Consider the following 22880-nt stretch of genomic DNA (forward strand, 5'->3'; position numbering starts at 1 on the left):
CAAGAAGAGAACCAAGGGTTTTTCGTTCCGATGTCATCGTTTCTTGTACTTCCTCGATCTTCTTCCCCTTTTCATTCTTCAATCACGATTATACAATCGACGCTCTAGGTTTTAGTAAAAGCGCGACGAGACATGAGCATAAGCATAAGCAGAAACAGAATCAGAAGGAACGACGCGCTCGACACAGCGTATGCGCAGCTAGTGTGCGTCCGCGGTGACAATGTAGACCGTAGTCGGTTTTCGGATTCGTTCGACTATTTTCGTGAGCGCTCGTGCGCCGGTTCACCGTGGTGGGGGTTAGCTAGCTTCGCTGATGTGTACGGGAAGTCAGCGCGTGGTGGGGAATAGCGATAGTGGGGATAGCATGGGGAAAAAAAGGACGAAGAGAGGGAGCGAGAAAAGGAGGGGAAAACGGTGTCGTTCGAAGGAAAAACGAGAGGAACGAGAACGGAGAAGACAGAGAGAAACGTAGCGTCTATTTAGCATTCCCCCTACCGCGGCGACGGTATCTCGTTAGCTGGCTTTTCGTTCCTTCTCCTTCTGCTCGTTCGTCGTGCTTGGAGCGCGGGTGTGAGAGACGAGAAGTTCCGAGGACTATGCGAGACAGAACGGAAAGCAGAAGAGAGAAGCGAGAAGAAGAGAAGAGGGGAGAGAGGACGTAGTCGGGAGCTAGGGATGCTGGGTAGGCGTGGAACATGGACCACCCTGTCCACGAGCGGTGGAGGGGAGGCCACGCCGCGATAGTCGCGGTGGTGGTGGCAGATCGGCGGCTAAAGGATAGGGAGGGAGGGTGGATAGGAGTATCCGTGGACAATAATTACTATTATACACGTCGGAGTTTTGCAAATGCTGTCCTCCGCGCCGGGTAAGAACGAAGAAACGGGGGAAGAGGGCTGAGTGGGTGGCTGGTGAGCATGTTTGCCCGTTATTTCGCTCAGCTTCGCCTAGCAGTTAAACGGGATAAGGGTTTGTCTCACGAGAGGGGGATGTGGAGCGATTCTTAAACGGGATCGTTATGCGAGTTTTTCGCATACTCTCTTTCCCTTTTTGCATCGTGTTGCCTTTATACTTTCCTCTCTCTCTCTTTCTCTTTTATACTTCTGGATTTCCTTGTTCTCCACGTATCTCGTCTTCTTTCCCCTTACCCCCACCTTTGTCAGTCTCGAGGCCCGTTTCACCCCTGGAAACGTTATCCATCTTTCTTTCTCTTTTCCGCGAGCGTCCGCGATCTCGAAACGTTCGCGTTGCGTTCGTCGCGACTGCGAATATCGTCGGCGAGCGTGTGCGCGGAGACGTGGATCACACGTCGCGTATCCGTTCGAACCAATTCGACCCTTTCCCGGTGAGAGGGGGGGAGCGGTTCCACTCCCCCTGGTCTCTATACACCGCGACGCTTTTACGAAAGGGGCGCGAGCGAAGAAATCGCAACGCTCTGTATCCTTTCCTTTTGTTTCCTCGCGTCAATTTTTGAAGGATACGATGCTCCGTTTGTTTCGCCGCGATAAGTCGGCACTGAAAAGGGAAGTATGCGAAGGAAAGAATTCCTATTGTTGGTTGTATCGAGGAATAGCGTTTGCTGAAAGGTTATGCTTGAATATGAATCGACTGTTTAGAATAAAACCATTTTTATTTGGTTTTGAGATTAAATACGCAGTTCTCTTCCTACGTCTTTCTCGTGCCTCGATTTCACAGTAGTTTGACCGAATTAGTTTACCTCGATTCACCGTATAATAATTCGATTAATCGGCGGTAGTCTATTTTATTCTATTACCATACGATATCATAGTTTGATAAAATGGCATTCTAATATTTACTTGGTGAATCTGTAAGAGTACGATATCGTATCAGTTTGTAATTTCGTCGCAAGTTCGGGAACATCGTCCGATTTTCAGCGAGATTGTCGTGGGAGAATATAGGAGCACGAAGTGGACTATTCGCGAGGGAAATACACGCTTTTATAACTCGTTTCTTCTCGGCGCCAGCTACAGCAAATCCTCCCCCCTTCCTTGGAGACGTTTCTGAATTTTAGACGCCTTAAACACTGTGATTCGAGTACGATCCCCAAGAGTTGTTGCGCCATAAAAGATAAAGAAGGACGGGCGTAGACTCGATTCGACCAACCAGCTACATATTCTAGCTTACTAGGTATAAGAAAGAATGGGAGCGTGCATCGAAAAAAAATTATTTTCTTAACGTATAAAATCAAATTGGAATTATTAAGAATCGAGCGTTTAAACTAGCGTTTAAAATCGCAGATAGCTGTCTAATGTTCGGCTACGTATATTCAAAGGAGCTGAGATCCAAAGATTTACAAATGTATTCCTGATCGCGATCGATGATCAAAGGATAAGTGGCGGATAAAAGTCATTCGTTCTAAAGTATACGAGAAGAATCAAGAATCGTGACAACAGAGATTAATTGCGTTGAAGCGATGCAAGATACGTTTAATCGTAGCTTGCAGGTGTCGTTATAATATTATCCGAATTTATATTCGTTTTTATCGAGCGAATGTTCCTAACGATCGAATAACGTGAAATAACGTTTGAAGATGTCTTTCGTTCAAGCTGAGCTTTCTTCGATCGTCGTGTGTAAGGTCAATGTATCTTGCCCTCACCGGAACCTTCCATTCTATCGACTGCAGCGTATATAATAAGTTACACATCTTTTCCCAAGTGCAAGTTCCTCGCGAACGTGTTCGATATATATAATAAGCGTAACACTCCATTCTCTGATATAACTTTTCCGATCGAAGGCAGATACCGACGCTGTTACAACTCGGTTTCACAGTAGCGTGTATTATGCACAGTTTGCCCGCAAGCTTTTCAGAATGGTTTAACGGGATTAGGAATCGAGCGAAGATGGTAAATTTATTTTTTACATTGCTTGAAAAGCTATCGAAAGAGCGTGAAAATATTTCCCTTCTGAAACGATAATGTTGCTTTTAGAGGTACGTACTTTGCTTATTCGAAACGAGAAACTCGACGATGAGATCTACTCGATATTTCAACTGGCAATAATTAACGAATGTATCGATGATTATTAATTCTCCTTGTATCTCTCATTCTGATTTTTCTGTGACAAACGTGTAACAGATTACACGCGATCCCACTATCGCGATATCAGGAAATTGTGGTATATTCTAATCAAAGAACGAATAACAGTAGATGTTAACTGCAAATTTCACGCAGTAACATTACCGGAAAGTATAAATAGCGAAGGATTATTACGTTTGTACTGTCAGACACGATACGAACAAAGATGACTGTGGAATGCGTTTTCTCGCTGTAACGTTTCAGAATTAGAAAATTCTTCCTCGATATGTATCATCGGATGGTGTAATTTTTATCTATTACGACACACTCGTACTACGCTTATAAATAAAAGGGTTACATATATCCAAGTTCTCTGGATTTCGAACGTATTCGTCCAAATTGATCTCGATTTTACTTACGCGTGTAACTTTCAAAATTGCATTTACGGTGGCTAAAGATATAGCTCCGCCCAGTTGGCTGAAACACCCTGTATATCTATATAGTGTACGTGGAATCGAAGAAGACACTGGTTCGCTGTTCGTTAGGCGAATCCTCATGGTAGCGACGAGAGATGGTGCGGGGGCCACGGCTAGTTTTTATCTTAGACGTTAACGGCCATTCCGATTGGCTGGTTGGTCAGCCCCATATCGTTCGATTTATGTGGACGCGCGACTTTACGAACGATACCCGTGCATATGTAATTCGTAGGGTTGCTCGTGGACCATTGCTACGCGGTCTACGATTCTTCCTCTGCCCCTGGTCCCGTGGAAATACATACCGGTTTATACCGATACTATATACGGGGAAGATGCGTTCGTCACGCCTGTACCGCCGATACCAATACGCTGTCACAAAGGGATGCTTCTTGCTTTCCTCTTTAACTTCCATCGCGTCAAGCTGTTTATTTTCGTATCGGATAGGATAGATGATTCGAGCGGGATTCGATACGTTCGATGGCGTGTTGGTAGACCGAGTATTACGAGTTGCGATCAGGAACGGGGTGGTCGCCCGTTTGCAAGCAGATCGAAAACGAGAAATAATTTCCTATTTAACGTTAGAACCACCAAACTGCGTCGAATTGTCGGGATTCGTTTATTTACGATTGGTTATCGTAACAGTATCTAATTCGACGAATATCGCTATCGTTGAATTCGAACGCATCAAAGTACGTAAAAATACCGAAATATCCCATTGCAATTGAAATAATAAGACGAAAATATAAAATTGATCGCAAAGAGTGGTTACTCGTGAGTCAAAGCGAGCAGGCAAATCGAAAGCGAGAAATAATTTTCCGTTGAACAGATTCTGTCAAAATAGCGAGTCTCGGAGTTCCGATTTCGCGCTAACAATTCGAAAAATATCAAGCTTGTTCGAGTGTCAAATTCAAACTTACGTGCACGTGTTTCGAGAGTATTAAAACGAGAATATCGAAACGCCCAATTGAAATTAAAGTATTCGATCGAAAGTAGAATTGATGGTAAAACTACACGATGATATGTACCTGTAAAAAAACTGTAAGATCGATATAAATAAATGAATCATAAGGGAAAGTATAAAATATCATACAGTTCAGTTTCATCAAACGGTTACGTATTATTATCCGCATATGTACCTATGTCGCGTGTGCGACGAGGGTGAATTTTAAAATTCTCTGCTCCAATCGTGATTCGAACGACTCCTTTCTTTTTTCTACTTCGATATTTTCTGGGGAGACATAGTTAATATAAAAATAATAAGGCTCGTTATATACCTATCTGCCTATTAATAATACGAACCACTGTTATTTTCTTTCTTTGTAAATATCCAACTGCAATTCTTGGAATACTAACACGTTTCAAACTTACATGTTTGTTCTTCTTCGAGAGAAAAAGCGATATGCATTTCGTGAATTACATCATACTGACTTTTTATTATCTTCTTCCTTTTTATACTTTCTAATCGATATTTTTTCTTTTTCATTATCATCGAACGATCGATGCCGTAAGAGATAAGCGAGACACTTTCTTTCGTTACTTCGATGGCGTTGTAATTTCCTCGCTATTCCTCCTTCTATCAACGAAAAGGTAAACCGCGTATAATAACGCGTCTCCGAATAAAGCAAACTTTTCTTAATTCTCAGCGTAGAGTCTTTCGATCTTGGAGCGCGCGAGTTTCGTCGTTCAACCCCTCAGACATCCTAACAAACCCTCCCTCTTTCTTTGCTCGTCTCGTTTCTTTTCTCGGTCAGCATCCTGCGATTGGTCCACGGAGACGACGTTGGCTCGTTGGTCAGTAATTATCATTAGCGCGTTTGCGCGGCGCTCGGCTCTCCTTCCGATTGGCAACCCTCTCCGTAATTAATCGAGGGGCGCAGGCGCGAATTCTCGCGTCTAATGGAAAAGCGTCTCGTGGGCGTCGACCCCTCGAAAACCTCTGGATTTCTGGCTTTCTCTCTGTTCCCAGTCCTGTGGCCACTAATTATAAACGAGGGGCGGCGCTCGTTGCACGCATACCACCCTCTTCGTGGCCACGCGCCCTCCGCCACGAGTTTGCGCCCTGCTAATTGCTCATTAACCCTTTACCTCGCCAGAGACTCGACAAACGTGGGCGTTCCTAGGTGACTTCTTTCGGTCGAGACGGTTTTCGAAGAGGAAGACGTAACACCTCGTCGACTGAGAGTTTTATCTGTTCCACGTCCTATCTACAGGGTGGTTGGTAACTGGTGGTACAAGCGGAAAGGGGGCGAAAAAAGAAGTCGAAAATATAGAATAAAAATTATTTTTTTAATTTTTTTTAATTTTTCCATCGAGACAACGATCTACAGTGAGATCCGTTATAACGTACCGCACGCGTACTGAGCGAAAATTCAAAGTCGATTTTCTCAGAAACAAAGCCTCGAACGAAAAATGTTTATTCTATATTTTCGACTTCTTTTTTCGCGTAGAATCACCCCCTTTCCGCTTGTACCACCAGTTACCAACCATCCTGTATATTTTCTTATCCAAAGATGTTCTAACAGGCATACCAGTAGTAGGTACTGACGAGGTTGACTGATAGAGGAACGAGTGGATAAATTTGTAATAGAAAAATATACTGAAATAAGCAAAGGTACAAGTATAAGTTCAGGTATAGTGTACGCTGATCCAGATCCTCGCTCTTACAGTGTTACAATGCAACGGAAGAAGCTATGATAGGAAGCACGTTCATATATTAGGTGGTCCGAAAAGTTTTTTTCGTTTTCTAAGGAAATAATGGATGCACAACACTTTCCGTCTTATATTATTTTATCGAATTACGTATGATCCATTTTGTTCTATCAAAATAAAAATCACAAGATTAGGTTTCATGTTTGTGTAAAGATGCGTTGTTGTAAAAGACGTGTCTGTAAAAGGAAGACACTTTTCGGACAACCTAATATTTATAGCAAAGGACATTACCAAAAAGCTAATCTTGTAGCTGTGGCTGAAGGCTACGAGAAACAGCAATAAAAATTTAGTTACAGTTCTTTTCTTTCTAGACCTTGTAATCCAAAACAAAATTTATATTCAAGGGCACAATAATATGGACCTTTCCTTATTTCCTTTGTTTCACTAAATTCTATTCTCTTCGTAACAGCGGTCATCAGGAAAAAGGTGTAGAGTTTTTCTTGAAGTAATTACTTCGATAGGTACTTTTCTGATCAAACTCGAGATATTTTAACGCGTTTTTATTTCAGAAAAGTGTGTATTCTACCACGTGTTGCTTATTGTTACGAAAGCTGAGAAATCAAAGAAGACTCACGCGAGATAACGAACGCAGCAAAAAGAACGTGAATCGTCCGATCAAGTTGAATTTAGAAGAGCGCGAAGATTATACGTAGATACAGGCGATTAGATAAATTGCAGGTTGAAAAAATTATTGGACTACTAATTTACGAGGTACAAGTATTTATGTAAAAATTCTAATCCTAAATGAACTCGAAGGGAAGTTTAACAACGAAACAGAAATATAAAATGGCTAATGGAAAAAACGGATAAAATTGCTCCTATAATTGACACACGGTTGTCTCGTTAGTTTTCCGTATCTGACGATTTTTATAAAATCGACGCGACTTAATTCTCCGAGGCCGACAAGCACTTACGAAATTATATCGATGTTTGGCCGGCGACGAACAAAAACGAGGTGGGACGTAATGACGTGTTTTCAAGTGATAAACATCGCGAACACGTAATTCCCTGGCAACGTGTGTTTCCCAATCGTTTCCGGAAAATTACTGATTTCATTGCCGCGTCGTTGTAATTACGAAAATGCACGGTCTGGTTCCCTCGAATTATCGACTCACGTGCTTCTGTTCGCTCATTAAAATCGTATTTACCTTATAACGCCATAAATTTACGTGACTTTGCCATTTGCATTGTATACGACAAATGGAAATGAATGGTTTTACTAACGACGACGTTTAAAAATTAACGTGTCTTCGATCGTAGCACCAAAGGATATTACGATTTCCTCTAATATCTACAACGTCTTAACCCTTAGAGTGCTATGGACGCATATATGCGTCTGGCGAAAGCTATCGGTGTGGACTAAGGACGCGTATATGCGTTTGTCAATTTTTTCGAACATCTACGCGGAAGTAATGCTATTACGTTTGTATGAGATAAATATAAATGCGTTCCTTATATATAATGCATATATTTTATATGAAAAATCTACTGCTTCGAAACAAAAATTTAGTGAATTTCATTTAGCGTTGATACGAGACATTTTACGGAAATATTTCCAACGTAGAAGCATGTTAGGAGGAGGAAAGAGAAAGTCTGAGGATTCAGCATTTCGTTTAATCGATAGGCATTTTCCATGAAAATGCCCTAATCGTGTCGGCACGACACAATTATCAAGAAGAAAATGTGTTGTTTGTGCGAAAAATAAGAGAAGGAGCGACACGCGATACGAATGCAGAAAATGTGATGTCGGATTATGTATCGATAATTGTTTTGAAATTGTTCACACACAACTGAATTATTAACTTGTGTTGTATTTACTAAATTCAATTTTCTAGTTTATTCTTTTCTAGTTTATTACCCAAATTCTAGTTTATTGTAAATTTCAATGTTTATAATAAATAATTAATACTAAAAAATAATGCTCTTGAATCGTTTAATCTCGTGCAAAAGAATGACTATAACTTATTACGGTTTGCGCTTTGAATAGTCAAACAACAGAGTCGAGTCTAGCGAAAAAGTACTCGACAACCGACTGACAACAAAAATGTAAAGAATTCCTGATTCTCGGATAGAAAATTTAGAAGGGGGGGAGACTAGTGTGACGTGCAAGTTCCGGCACGTGTCGAACGAACGTCTTAAAAGTATGGCCAAGCAAGAAGATATTGTATATACCCATGAGAAAATAAGGACCTGGTCACCCTTTGGAAGTCAGGTTTACAAGGACAGAGGGGAGGTCGAAAAGCAGACAGGGAGATAACAGGTGGCGCGCGGAACTAAACAGCCCCTTTCCTCGATCGTCCTCCTTCAGCAGGTACATACTCACGATCATTCTAAAGTTCCGCACACTCCGGGGTCTGACACAAAAACTGGCTGCTGTGTTCCGTCTGACTGCGGAATCTGTCGGGACCTCCTTGTCTCACTTTGTTACGATCGATCGGACGTTTTCCACCCTCTCCCTTTCGCGCAATTTCACGTTATCTTTCTCCTTACATCGTTAGTCGATCGATAGGTATTAGGCGATCTTGATTTAGTTTACGAGAGCCGGATATTTTATCTACGTAAATCTGCAGTTTATACGAAACGTAGAACTTCGCGTAGGTGAAATATAGCGTTACCACGAACACCGAACAATTTATGAAACACGAGAACCATTTAATAATTCGGAGAAATTCGTAGAAATTTCAGTAGGTAGATACTTTATGCTACGTCGAAATTTTCTTCCAATTATGGAAATTCTCTTTTGTACGTTCGACTTGTGCAACAGTCTCTTGTGACGTATCTATTATCCCGACACGTATTTTAGTAAGTTCGCTAAACGGATAACCCACTTTATACAGGTTTCTTGGTTTTCTCATGTTCCTTTAGCATCGCGTTTACGCATCTTTCACGCGTTATTTCATCGGTTCGCCCTTAATACGTAAATCTGTCGTCTCTCTACAGAGATCGCGAATAAACGATGCAAACCACGAAAACTACCTCTGTGTCGAGAAAGGACGATTCATTGATCGGACCCACGCAGATGTTCGCAGACCCGAGCAATGGAATTTCTCTGAAATATCATGTTCGTTAGTTGGAGAGAATAGATTTGGCTAGACGCGTATCCGCATCGGTAAGATCAAAAGGATCAAACCTTGTGGATATTCCTCAGTATTTATCCAAGGAATCGTTTAATCGCGAATTATTATCGTACAAACGATGGTAAACCGACAGTAGCGAGAGCCCTGGCGACTATAACAGACTACGAGAGAGCGAAACATTCAATTACGCGTTCCTTGATCACGACTCTTTCGCTTTTCTACCATTCGCAGAACGTATCAAAAGTGGCAGGATAAACAGGACGAAGGCACGAATCAACAGGCACGTCGATGGAACACCGGTATTAGAAGTGAAACGGTAATGGACCGGGCTATAATTATTCCGTGTTCCGCGGAGCAAACAGCCAGTAACGACCGAATTTGCATCTGGATACAATCGTGCAGCCATGGAAATAACAGAAACTCGCTGGTTCAAGGAGAACATTTCCGGCGAACAATTAGAAATAATGGCCGTTCCACGTCGATGTAGCAATCATTGTTAATTGACATCGAAGGAGCTGCGAAACGATTCGGCTCGACGTGGGTCTCCACCTGCTCCCGGATCCCTCGAAAATTGCGCGCAATTTCGTTCGAAGGTTGAAATTCATTTTCAGGTACACCGAGTATCTGATCCTTTTTTTTCACGGCATATGCGATTGTTTTTGCAGGAGTAGAATTAAAAAGCGTAGTAGGGTAGAGGTTGTTCGAGCTAAGATCGAACGTTTTGAAGTTCGATCTTGAATTTTGTACGAAATGATCGAACTTGTATATCGCCGCACGTCGTCTTTACCAGTCATTGATGAGATAACGAAAGAGAATGAGAACGTATTGTACGCCTGATCTTCGTATATTTGTATATTTTTCATATATATATATATACATATATCGTTAAAACAGTTGTCTCCTCGTCTTAAAACTAGTGTTTTTTAATTCAAAATTCGTCGTAAATTTTGTGTACTTTTTTCGTTCCTTTCCAAAGATATTAAAGATATTAAGATACTAAGCTATCGAAGATATTAAGGCATCGTTTGTATTAATAATTCTACCTTTCACTTTCGTAAAACTTCGACAACTCGGCTACGTTTGAAAGACTCGCGTGTGTAGTCCGAAACAAGTAGCTTCTGTTTTCAATTACGTCGTATTAAAAGTCACCTGTTTAATCACAGATTGAGAAAAAAAAGTTAGAAACTCGATGTGTCCCAAGGGAAAGATCAAGCTGGTCGAAAAATAAAACGAAGACGACGTCGAAGATTCGAGAAAGGCGAACATCGAGACCTTCGTCCTGCGAGCGAACGGATGCACGCTTCGACCAGACTTGATTTTCTTTCGTCTCTCCCTCTTCTCTCTCTTGTATCTTTCCTCTCAGATGCTTTTCGATCCCCTCTAACCTCCTCTCTCCTTCGTCTTTTCTATCTTTCGTTCGCTCGAAATCGTTCGCTTCGCTGGCCGTTTCTCTCTTGGTAACCGATGGAGGACATCTCACCGCTAATTATGATTAATTTGTGAGACGAGCGAACGGGTCTCGAAGTCAGCGGCTACCAAGATGCAAGGGATCAGCCGTGGGGGGAATGTAATTAATATTCTCAGCGGGAGTGCGTTGTAACGTCACGTGAACGTCACCCAGGTGACTCCGTCGTTCTTCTCATCCTAGTTTGGAGGCTCTCCTCCTTCCATGCCAACGTTCTGCCGTGAATACGCATAATAAAAGCCCGGGGACGATGGCTGCTAATTGCTGTTTAAGCCGTGGCGAGTCATCGTAACTAGCGATGGGATCAAGTTCGACGCGTGTTTGCAAAAGTCCAAGTCGATCTTCGTACTCGAACTCCGTTTCGTGGACTTCGAATAGCACTCGTGCGAAATAATAATTCGTTCGTTATCGATTATTATCGTCGGTCGTTATCGAATGATCGTTTGAAATCATATAAGAGCGAGGTTTCAAACCGATTTTCACTTTTGGATAATGAAAAGAAGTGACAGGCTCTGAGATACGTATGTGTATCGCGCGTATACAATTTTCTTTCAACTTAGAAATTCGTTAACAGACTTTACGGATGAAATTACAAGGCAGCCCCGTTCGTTACGGTACGATATCATTATCGTGCAATTTCGTTTTGTATGTGCGGAATTTCAACACGGATAATTCCGTGGCACCGAACAGCGAGGGTATAGTGGTTTCTTTATGGAAACAAGGGGGATCCGGATCCGTCGATGATTGATCGAGTCAAAATAAACGCGCATCTAGTATTATGTATCGAGTTAGGCTACTGTGTAGCGTGGATCGATCCGGTTTCTTTCCGAGAACGAGTTAGTACATAGTTGGTCGTCCGAGAAAGAGTTTGCTTTAGTAAATAAAATCATCCGTGTCTTTGATTTAACATCGATGATTTTCGACAGCTATTTTCACTCGTAACAGCGACATCGATTTCCGTAACGACGAACGAGAAAAGTCGCTAGATTCGGATAGCAGAATGTCGAAAGTGTAACGAATACTAGAACGATATACAGGTACAACGAAATGATCGGGAGAAATTTTTAGTTAATCGAGAGTTTGTTTTTCAAGATACGTGGAGTGTGTGTAAAAAATAATAATCGGACATACCGATGAGATAATATGCCTGGATTATGATATAAAAGTAGGTATTCACGTAACGATAGAACGTGAAAAATTGCGAAGAAAATAACGCGTGACAGGCTCTATTTTTAAAATAACAGCCTTAACTGCGAGATTATGGAAGTTAAGAGGTCGAGCATAACGAAAATTATCTGATAGCGTGGAATTACTATTTTGGATGGTATAAACGAAAGTTATCTTGATAGTCCACGGCACAGGGCCAACCGATAAGGCGATGCAATTTGGAACGCCGAATATTCTACCTATACGCTTAGTTACTTCCCTTGTTTCACGTCGCGAATAATACCCATCTTAAATTCAACTTGGTATTACGAATGTTTTTCACGAATATCGAGTATACCGTATTACGTAAAAAATATTTGAAATATTCTGGCAATTAAATTCATAGTTCGTGGTTAATTCATAGTTTAATTCATAGTATTATGAATTGATAATTCCAACGTTCGCGGTGAAAACAATCCCGTCTACTATCGAATTTTTAATACGCGGGCAAAATGTATTTACCGATTTTATCGATACGACGTCGAGAGTTAACGAGAAAGCGACAAAGCACTGTGTTTTCTCTAGCGTTTCCATATAAAAAAAAACGACGAAAAAGCTCTTACTTCTTCAACGATACCACCGATAAAGATCTAAACTTGCGTAAACGCTATTTACGCCAGTCTACATACGGTGTCGTACAATCAAATTTCAAGATATACCAGGTTGCCCCAAAAGATTCTCTCGTTTCGCAAGGAAATGACAGATATGGATATGTTCTATCGAAACAAAATGGATCATACGTAATTGGATAAAATAATATAAAACAAAAAATGTGCATCTACTATTTCCTTATAAGACGAAAGAAAGTTTTCGGACAACCTAATACTTTCTATAAACGTTAGATATATCTTCGAGTCACGATCAAAATCAACCTAACGAAAGAAAATCGCCAAAAATTCATCCCACGATGTACCCCTATCCAGGTATTCCCATAATGCGTTAATTGCTCAATCCTGCCTACACGGTCTCGAAAATTCGTACGAGAGAGAAAAAAAGAAAAAAAAAAAAGAAAAAAGAAAGCTGCGCATCATTCTAATTCATGAAGCGACCGGCGAGGCTGTCCCGCCTAGTAGCACGCGGATAACCGTGCTGGATTTTAATAAACGGTTCCCCGGTCAATCCCATATACACAGGCGGCACAGTGGATGCGGAGGTGTTTCGCCTGGTAGCTGCCAGGACGACGCGTAGCTCGGGGAGAGGTTAATCACCCGCGTTGGATTTTAATAAACGGTTCGGGGGGCAAACAAAGCTGGTCATCAATAACCATTCCCCTCTCCCTGTACCAGGTACCCCTTGCCACCTGTCTCTATCTCTTTCTTTCTTCTTTCTAGCCCTTCGTTCCCTTCTCTTTCTATCCTGTCTAGCGGCCGAGAAGAGACCCAGCTCGAGAGCCGACCCAGCAACGGGGTACAACCGGCAGAGGAGCCTTTGCCACCAGGTTGTCGAGCCTCATCGGACAGCCAGATAGGCGGAGATCGTATCTGCGTGGTTATTAATTAACCGGCGAGAAGGGAAAGCCTCCTTTCATCACCTCGCAAACGATCTACCTTAGCAAGGCCGAGGCCGAGACCTTGCCCTAGCGAGATGCCACGAGATTCGCAAAGAGACCCTGTGGATTTTCGGCACTCGCCGAGTATTTGTTAGGGGGCTGTGCTTCCGGTTATGCGAGAAGAAATTGTTCGATGTCGTCGGAAGATCCGACGGTTTTACGAGAGTCGTAGAGATTATCAAAGTTACCGAGGCTTCTGGATGTAAGCTGTACTCTTGTCGAAGATACGAAAGACAAATTTCACGCGCTTCGCACGATCCGGCCAGAATCGTTGACGCTTTTTCTAGATATATTCACAGACGTGTCTCAGCGTTTTAATAACCGTGCGTTTAATTTCGTTCCGGGTCTAACGATCTGGGTGAAGATTTTGAACAAATTCTCCTACATCTCGCGCGTATGTCTAAGTGGAACATCAAATTTTGAAAATCGATGGCATGCATAAATTCGTGTCTTACGATTGGATGAGATAATATAGAATTTGAAACAGTGAGCAATTCGTTTTACGTATCGTTAGTTGCTAGTATGCGATGCATGCTGTTTGTATGCGGATAAAATTTTTATCGGTAAAAAGATTCGGCTTTTACGATGTTAAACGTGCAGATAATCAAGTCCATTTAACGCGACGATCCTCCAATCTTTCGTGTCGTGGTTTACAGTACTCACCCGTTTATGGAAGTTCGGCTGATGAACCAGGACAGAGCGGATCTTGCCAGAGAATGCCAGGCTTGCAATGGTAAAGAGTCCGATCTCTCGATGGATTTCATTATGAAGATTTCGGCGGTTTCGTCGGGTTGATCGTGCTGGGGTCCTGTTCCAAGGGGAATCCATAAACGCAGCAAATCTTCCCGGATTTTCGTTCTGTCCACTTTGTACCACTGCAACAAGGCCAAGAATTGCACGCGTGCATGTGTGTGCGTGTGAAATATTTGTCAAACCTAATGCAAATACCAATTCTTAAAAGTATCTGCTTTCTTTCTTTTCTCTATAGATTTCTCTATAGATACAATTTAAAAGAACGTACGGATACAAGAAGCGAATACAAACGTTAAACTAATACGACGTTCGTGCGACGCTGTGTCTGTAAAACGACAATCTAAGAAACATATAGAGACGCAAGAACTAGGTATAAAAATTAAACTACCGATAAGCTATCCTGTAATCGTTTCGATCGACGTTGAAATCTACCGACAGGAGTTTCCTGTGGTCGAACGTAGCGATAATTGCAATACGTTCGAGCAACGAAGTACCAAATTATAATTCAAAGGCAGGCTCGTCGCTCCGAAGAAAGCAAGGAACGATCCAAAGCCACGTTCGAGTATCGGGCAGGAATATTTTCAATTTCGCAGGCAATCACGACACGCATCACGTTCCGCGAGACCGCGGCCTCCGCAAAATTTCGCGGTGGGTTAATGCGTCGAAATAAGAGCCGCGGCCCCCTTGCGATTCATTAACATCCCGCAAGGTGTCCGGCAAAAAGTGTTTCTCGCTTCATTATCGGAGCCGCGTATCGCGACATTAACGATATTCCTCCGGTGCCGGCGAACGGTTTCGGTGCGGAACCGCAAAACAGTCGGAGAAGCAATTACGTTGACCGGTCCTCCGCTGGCAGCATCGGTGGCGGCGGTCACCACCACCGGACCATCGCCACCGACCATCGCTATGTATATACCATGCCACTACCACTAAGCACCAAGCAACGCCAGCAACACCAGCAACACCGGCAGCACCGGCACAGTCTGGCTCGGTGTGGCTGTGGTACACGACAGATATCCGATTTCACCGTCAGCTTCCGAGAATGAGAACCAATTACGCGGCCCGGGGCATTAAGGAATCGATCTAATTTGCGCGCGGTGGTGGCTCTTAATGGCGAGCGCCGACCGATGAAATTATACGAAAATGTAATCAACGCGCTTTTTGTCTCGTTTCGCTCCAAGGGCAGGGGCGTAATTAGGAATGCTTTTGCGCCTCGCGACGGGGGACACTTGTTGCTTTCTCTCCCTCACCTTGCCTCTACCTTCCGCCTTCCTCTCTCTCTCTCTCTCCCTCTTCTCTTTTTCTTTATACGCATGCCTTCTTTTTTCCTCACCAGGCAATCGTCCGTTTTCCTCTCTCGCACTCTTTATATTTTTGTACGTCTTTTTCTCTTGCTCTCCCACCCCATTATTCCCTGTTCCTCTTTCAGACTCGCAAGTCAAGAGACCTGGAAAAAACGAGGAGAACGACGAAGAAGAAGAAGGTAGGTGGGGAATGGTGAGATGGAAGGACCCGGCCACAGAAGGAGAGTAATTAACGCCGTGGTGCCCAGGTGCGCGGCCCTAAGAAGTCGTTTATGGATTGCTCGGCAGCCGCACCGTACGCGGCCATCAATTAGATTCTCTAATTAAAACAGTCCCTTCTCGGCCCCGGGGAATTAACTCCCGGCAAACCTCTGTAATATTCTGTCGACTCTGTCATCGTCGAGGTCCATAGAGCCCTGGCTCTATCTCTGATTTCCCAATCTCTTCTTTCCTCTTGCTTCTTTCGTATCTTTTTCCTTTTTCTTCTCGTCCTATCGCTCGCATTTCGAGTTTGAGTTTTTAAATCGCTTTGCAAGTATGTAATACGATGTTTGTTCGAAGGCGTAACGTAAGAAGGCAACGAAATGCGTATGATTGCAAGATAGAATGGGAAATGTTAAGAAATTTGTTGGACAATGTTAAAAGGAATTTTTGTTGGATCGTCGTTATAAGAACGACGAGAATGTCTCGATTAGTATTTCTTCTTTTAAAGACGGATATTTCGTTAAGCGTGACAATTTTTTAGACCAATCCAGAGTAGAATAGATTTAAAGATAATTATTTAACTGTTGTCGTCGATAAGGAAAATAATTTCATACTATACGCCTTTAATTTTCAAGAGGAGAAACGCGTGAATTTGTACTTGGAAAGTTTTACTCCGCTCGTATCCCTCTGCAACGAGCCATCGAGCTTCTTCGCAATGCGTTTATATCGTTCTTCGACGAAAAGATAGAAATACCGAAAGAAGAAGGTAGCGAATTTAGCAGAGAATAAGCGCAACAAATACGCGAAACAATAGCCTCGGCCAGATTACTCATCTCGAACAACGCCTTAATTAAATTAACCTCAAGTGAAGAAGAACTGGAGAAAGAGACTGCTCGACTCGGGGCCGCATCTGTCGAAGCAATGAATCATGTAACTCGATCATTACTCTAATGAACTCTCGACGACTTTTCCCTGGTAATTGAATTGGAACAGTGACAAAGGGGAGGTGGCCAAGAAGGAATCTGAAAATCAGCAATCTACGCGAGCTACGCGGACGAGAGAAGGAAAGACAGACAGAAGGAGTGGCGTACGATTTTAATTATAGCTGGCAGCATGCATCGCTAATTGCAAGTAGCCAACGTTGCTTCCACCTCCGTCATCACACTTTCATTCGACTTTTTCGCGATTTTTTCGCGACTTTTTCTCACCACGAATTACAAATGGCTACCGAGGTGCTCGTGCGGAGACCGGACAGCATTCCTCTTTGTGTCATTAGTGGCGACTTTCTGCGAGGCAACCGTCGGACAGAGACGGGGCGAAATCGTCGAAGGGAAGGAGCAAAAGGGAATCAGATTCGCGCACCTTCCGTCTAGTCCAGCGCACGCACCAATCGCATCTCTCCACTCCGACAACAAGTAGCCAACTCGGAAATCACGCTCATCTAAATCAACGTCTCGCGTACCACCGACAAACGACACGGACGCCTCGATCTTTCTATACGTATACATATTAAGTATTACGATGCGATGGTACGACCTGTGCATTTGCGTGTTAAAATGAGACGAAAATGATCTATGGAAGGCCGTTGCGACGATGAAAAAGAGAGACACACGTATAAAAAGATATAATTATAGAAATGTAATATAGTCGGACGACATAAATGTAAAAATATCGCGTAAATATAATATAACTTTATAAACATCGATCGTAGAGCAGAATGCCGTACTTACTCGAACTTTTACTAAGCAAAATGGGTAATTTTCGTTAGGAGAATATTTCCTCCAATTATTTTGCGTGTCATAAAGCAAAAGTCTCGTGTTTTTTTTTTTTTTTAATTTGTTCATAATGAACGTATACTCGATGCGACTCGCTTCTTCGTCGTTAGGTTTCAAGTGACCAGCGTAATAAACGAACGTCTTAGTAACAAAGTACTTGCGTAAAAGCGGAAAAGGATGAAGATAAAAAGCAATGCGACAAACGTGCTTGATAATCAGTACTTAAGCTAAGAAAGGAAGAACAGTTTCACGTCACAGTTCGAGTCTATGAGATCCGTGCGCCTCATCGCGCGAGACTCGTGTTCAACGCGCTTCGTCCCGAATGGTTATGTGCCTGTTTATGACGGTACGCTGCAGTGCATAGGAGAACTTGCGAAACGTAAACTTCGCCGTATAACCCGTGGCACCGTACCTACTATTCCTCGTCAATGAGAGTATTTCAAGGTTACGACATTTTCGACTGTCCTACTTACCTACAGCTTGCTCGTTGCAACGTTACCTCGATACTAAGATCAGTCGTTCGACGTCTATCGATAGAAAAGTTTTCGCCTAACGTAACTTTATTTAACTTCCAATTGCTCGTTCGCACGATTTTCCGCAAACTTTCTTTCGTCGACGGATTACTAATAAGTTAATTAACATGGAAAAGAGTTAAGAAGACGAGAGCGATACACGTACATATATCGTCTCTCTGTGTGTCCAACGATTATACCTCGGCGTAGGATCGTCTCTGCCCGCAGCTATCCGGCGTTCGTCCAATAAAATGGAATTTTGCCAAGCGTAGATCGAATCGCGAGATCTTGAATCTCCATTTCCTTTCTCACTCTCTCAACCATTACGATATCGCGATATATACGTAGTATTCGCTTCTCTCAACGAAGCAAGCGTTTCCTCGAGTTTCTTTTTCTGAAAATCTCTCCAGTATTCAGAGATGGAGAGGGGGCCCGAAGCACGCGTAAACCTGGCGTAGGTAAACTGTGAACGATAAACAACGCTCGTCGAGCAGTTTATGCTTTCCGCGAAGAATACTGGGGATGTTTGGTCGCTCGTACGTGGAACTCTTCGAATTCCAGGGTCGTGTTGGATCGCGAGTCAAACGCATTCTCTTCCTGTGCCATTATGTTATACCGGAGGCGGCAGCGGTGGCGGGCGCGAGCCAAGCAGGCGTTATATTGGCGCCGTGGGAGAGAATCGACGCCATCTTTCCAAGTTTCCGAACCTGTCTCGTGATTTCACCGGCGACGACCGAGTGCCACGTCTCCGAGATTAACCGCGCCGATGCAAATGCTACGGATTTTCGAATCGATCGATCCTTCCGATGCTCCTTTCTTCTTCGTCGAACCGCGGTCCGAGACTCGGCGAGCGAGATCGAGCTGTTGCGACAACCATTTCAAACGGAATACGTCGTTTGTCGTTTATCGTTGCGCAGCTGGCTTGGGATAAGAAACTTCGTTTTCTTTTCCATTCCACGGCAATTAGTTATTCTGCTTTGCACAGAACTCGTTGAATTTGCTATCCACTTTTAACTAGTTAACCGAGTTCAACGAGTATACTCGTCGTTCGAAATAAAAAATTACCATTTACTATGAAAACTCACAATTTTAGTAAAAAGTGACGTAAATGACATTTAGTGGTATGTTTTCTTTATACTTGCAGTGAAACTATCGTGTATTTTATTTAAGACGAAAAGAGTTTGAAAAACGAAAGTTTGATCGTTCGATTATTCTCTTCGGTATATCGATTATCCTCTGTATAATATTGTTGAGATATGTATAATTTTCTGTGCTGGACTGGGTCAAATGTGTAGTAGAGATGCTTGTATGCGAGTGTCAGTGTGTGGAGGTATGTGTGTGCGCGGCGTCCCGAAAAAACAGATGACTGTAAACTAGTCAGTCGGTTAAGAGTCAAGTATGGAAGAAAGTGCTGAGACGCGTGCAAGTATGTATCGATGAATATATAAGGAATCGTCCATGAAATAAATATATTACTATTTTAACATGAATCGTTAGTGTAAATTTAGTGTTCCTATAACATTATCTCGGCTTCGAAGATCCACAATTCTCAACAAATATATTGCTTTTTACAAATCGATTCGATTATTTTCCTCGATGCGTCGACTACCTCCCGAGTCGTTTTGTGCGTTTTACTTTATTACTTTTCCGCAATTTTCAAGTCTTTAATAACAACACCATTTTTCAACGATGAATTGTTAATTGTTTCCTTCGTCGTTTCGCTTTATTTTTCGTAAAATTTATAATGGGGCCATTTACCTCGCGATCGACGAATATACTCGTCGTCGCTTCATTTTATCTGCGTAGCCTGTAAAGGATTTTTGAAACTAAACTCCGCTGTTAACAGATTAAGCGGTAACATATCCTTGCACCACCTATTCGAACGACGAGTCATCGGTAGTCATCGAGCGACGTAAAAATCAGAAAATCAAGAAATATTCCATTCGTTAGGTCTCTAATAATAACAAAGACTAATTATCTTTTCTATGCGTTATCGAAAAGCAGCAAGTATTAGGAAAAATTTCAATTAATTTCTCTGTTTCCTTGGGAGAGTACCGAACAAAATTTCGCAAGGGCAGAATGCAGAGATGGTGCCCCTTTTTAGAAGATTCACACCGTGAACATTTCGGGTGGGGAGCGTTGATTGGAAAAGCAGCGGTGTGCAGAAAGCGTCGGTGTAACTAACCGTGAGGAGTTTTCATCGAGATCGACGATCGACTAACGAAGCTGGCCGCGCCTAGAATATCAGTTCGTTTGCGAGAGAAGAGAGGCAATTCGAGTTTTCTAAATCCTCCAGGCTGCCGACACGATCTACGATAACGACGACTCTACATCGAAAATTTTCGTACGTTTGCGAAAATAAATCGAAGAACTACTTGTCTTTATGCTTTTATGCGTGCCGTCTCGTATCCACGTAACGACGTAGCGATAAGCCTATGGAATTTTGCAAAGATCTAACGAAGCTAATCTCGTGAATAGGCTGCGAATGTTCGTGCATTTAGGAAAAATTTAAAGAAGCAAAAATACATAAAACGTGTACGGTATTTTTAAAAGCAAATAAAAAGACAGCTTTGGTAACATGGAAGTTAATCGATGGCATATTGAGTTCTACGATTTCTCCATGTTAGAATTTAACACGTTGACTGCCACGCGTGTTTTCAAAGAAATCTCCGTCAGGCCACGCGTACAGCAGTACCGAGCGTTCTCTGCTAGGTGCTCCCATCGATATTTTAGTAATGCGAATCGCTCAAGCGGTGGTCTCAAGAATGATCTTTCGCTTCGTTTGTTCGCAACATTAAAACCACTAGCTGTTGTTGAATATAACGAAGGAAAGTGTGGTACGGATTATTCCGACCAAATGGTTTCTTATGCCAACACAATTAGAAAAGGAATCAGAGGGTACAGAAAACTTGGCATTCAATTCCTTCTGGGAATTCCTGTTGTAAACGCTTTGACGGTTTACAAAATTGCAACAAGGGAAAATATAAATATTAGAATATTTAGACGATTATTAGTTGCAAAATTATTAGGGTTGTCTGAAAATACAAAAAATTCTTGTCTTCGACGGAGTCGGCATAATATCGCCGTTCGGAAAAACGATTCCGGAAGAAGCATTGGACGCGCATGCAAACTATGTTATGCGAATAAAAGACGTCGAATGGACCGAACAAAGGCAGAAAAGAATTTGAAGAAAACAATAACTTATTGTCCAAATTGTCCCGACCAACCTCAGCTACGTATAGAATGCTTTAAAGTTTTACATTCTAAATAATATTTTTAATAAACCATTTTCGTATTTTTATTTTATAACAATTATTATTACAATTAATTATTATTTATTATTATATCAACTATTATTACAATTAATTATTAATTGACAATTTATTATTATGGAATATCTTTTCAAACACCTACGACGATTCTTCGTAAATAGTCAAATAAGCGACACCCGAATATGGGTTACGTGGCCTGACCAGAAACTTTGCTGACACCCGAATACGGGTGTCGTGGCGGTCAACGTGTTAATCTTAAAGTTAAGATAAATAATCTTTGGAAGACGCAATGTTTATGTTGAAATAATATTAGGTGTTATTTATTAAACAGAATTGCAGAACCAAATGTATTTAAAATATAAGTGAGCGATATGGTATAATTAACAAAGTGTGCAGGCAAAGAATTTATGGTTTGTTGACAGTTGGCCAGTTACTCTCAGACTGACAGTACGTAGTGACCCATGGTCCCTTAAACCCCAAATCCATGGTCCCTTAAATCCTTTGAACCCCACTCTTTATACAGTAGTGAGTATGACCTGTGTAAGTGTCCTGTTCACATGCCTGTGTAGATGTCTGTATAAGATTATTCGTGTCTTTGTGCGTAATATCGTTGTATTTCAACATTCCAGTACAAAGTATGACTTTTATCGCGTTATTCGCTTGTTGTCTCCGCGTACAATTTTATATAATTCCACGTATATAGGTACATATACAGGGTGGTTGGTAATTGGTGGTACAAGCGAAAAGGGGGTGATTCTACGCGAAAAAAGAAGTCGAAAATATAGAATAAAAATTTCTTTTTTAATTTTTCCATCGAGACAACGATCTACAGTGAGATCCGTCATAACGAGACGCGATAAAATGCACGCGTACCGAGCGAAAATTCAAAGTCGATTTTCTCGAAAACAAAGCCTCGAACGAAAAATTTGTATTCTATATTTTCGACTTCTTTTTTCGCGTAGAATCACCCCCTTTCCGCTTGTACCACCAGTTACCAACCACACTGTATATATATTTCTATGAAATATATATAAATTAACTATGCAACTGTGTAATCATAAAATAAATGTATAATCATATAATAGACATTTACAACTACAAATAAAATCTAGTACAAACTAAATAATAATAATATCTATTCGTCGACATCTAGTCCGACTAAATAAATTTCTAATACTCTCGGATAAATAGGTACGTATCTTGGAACGTTTTAAGCCAACGCCGAAGCCACGACCGAACTGGTAGCTAAACCAATCGCAATCAACTATCTTCTTGGACATAGTCTTCCCGCTCAGGAAACAGCTATAACTATTTCGCGAACGATCGTTCTCGAACATGGTCGATTCGAAATTATTTGTAAGCGCTATCCGCGATGATGCAAAATGAATCGGATCGTTATCAGACAGCGCATCGTGCAGACGTATACGTAGCTACGTATAGGATGTTCCAGAAAGTTGATGCCAAACTTTAGAAGCACGTGGTATTCGTCGATATCGACCAAAGACTCTCCATAAAAGGAATTTTAATTTATACGTTTAAGACAGCT

At 42.0% G+C, this 22880-nt stretch overlaps 1 protein-coding gene across 1 annotated transcript in view; it reads right to left on the bottom strand.

Annotated features, from left to right (window-relative positions):
* Positions 1-22880, bottom strand: part of LOC138178287 (protein-L-histidine N-pros-methyltransferase) — a 41027-nt gene that overhangs the window by 10018 nt on the left and 8129 nt on the right. Inside the window, exon 2 of the mRNA XM_069109975.1 lies at positions 14178-14389. Coding sequence (XP_068966076.1) covers positions 14178-14389 — 212 coding nt within the window. The remainder of the gene's footprint in view (positions 1-14177; positions 14390-22880) is intronic.

Source organism: Bombus flavifrons, chromosome 3 (assembly GCF_040668555.2).
Source record: "Bombus flavifrons isolate JBK064 chromosome 3, iyBomFlav1_principal, whole genome shotgun sequence".
Classification (NCBI taxonomy): domain Eukaryota; kingdom Metazoa; phylum Arthropoda; class Insecta; order Hymenoptera; family Apidae; genus Bombus; species Bombus flavifrons.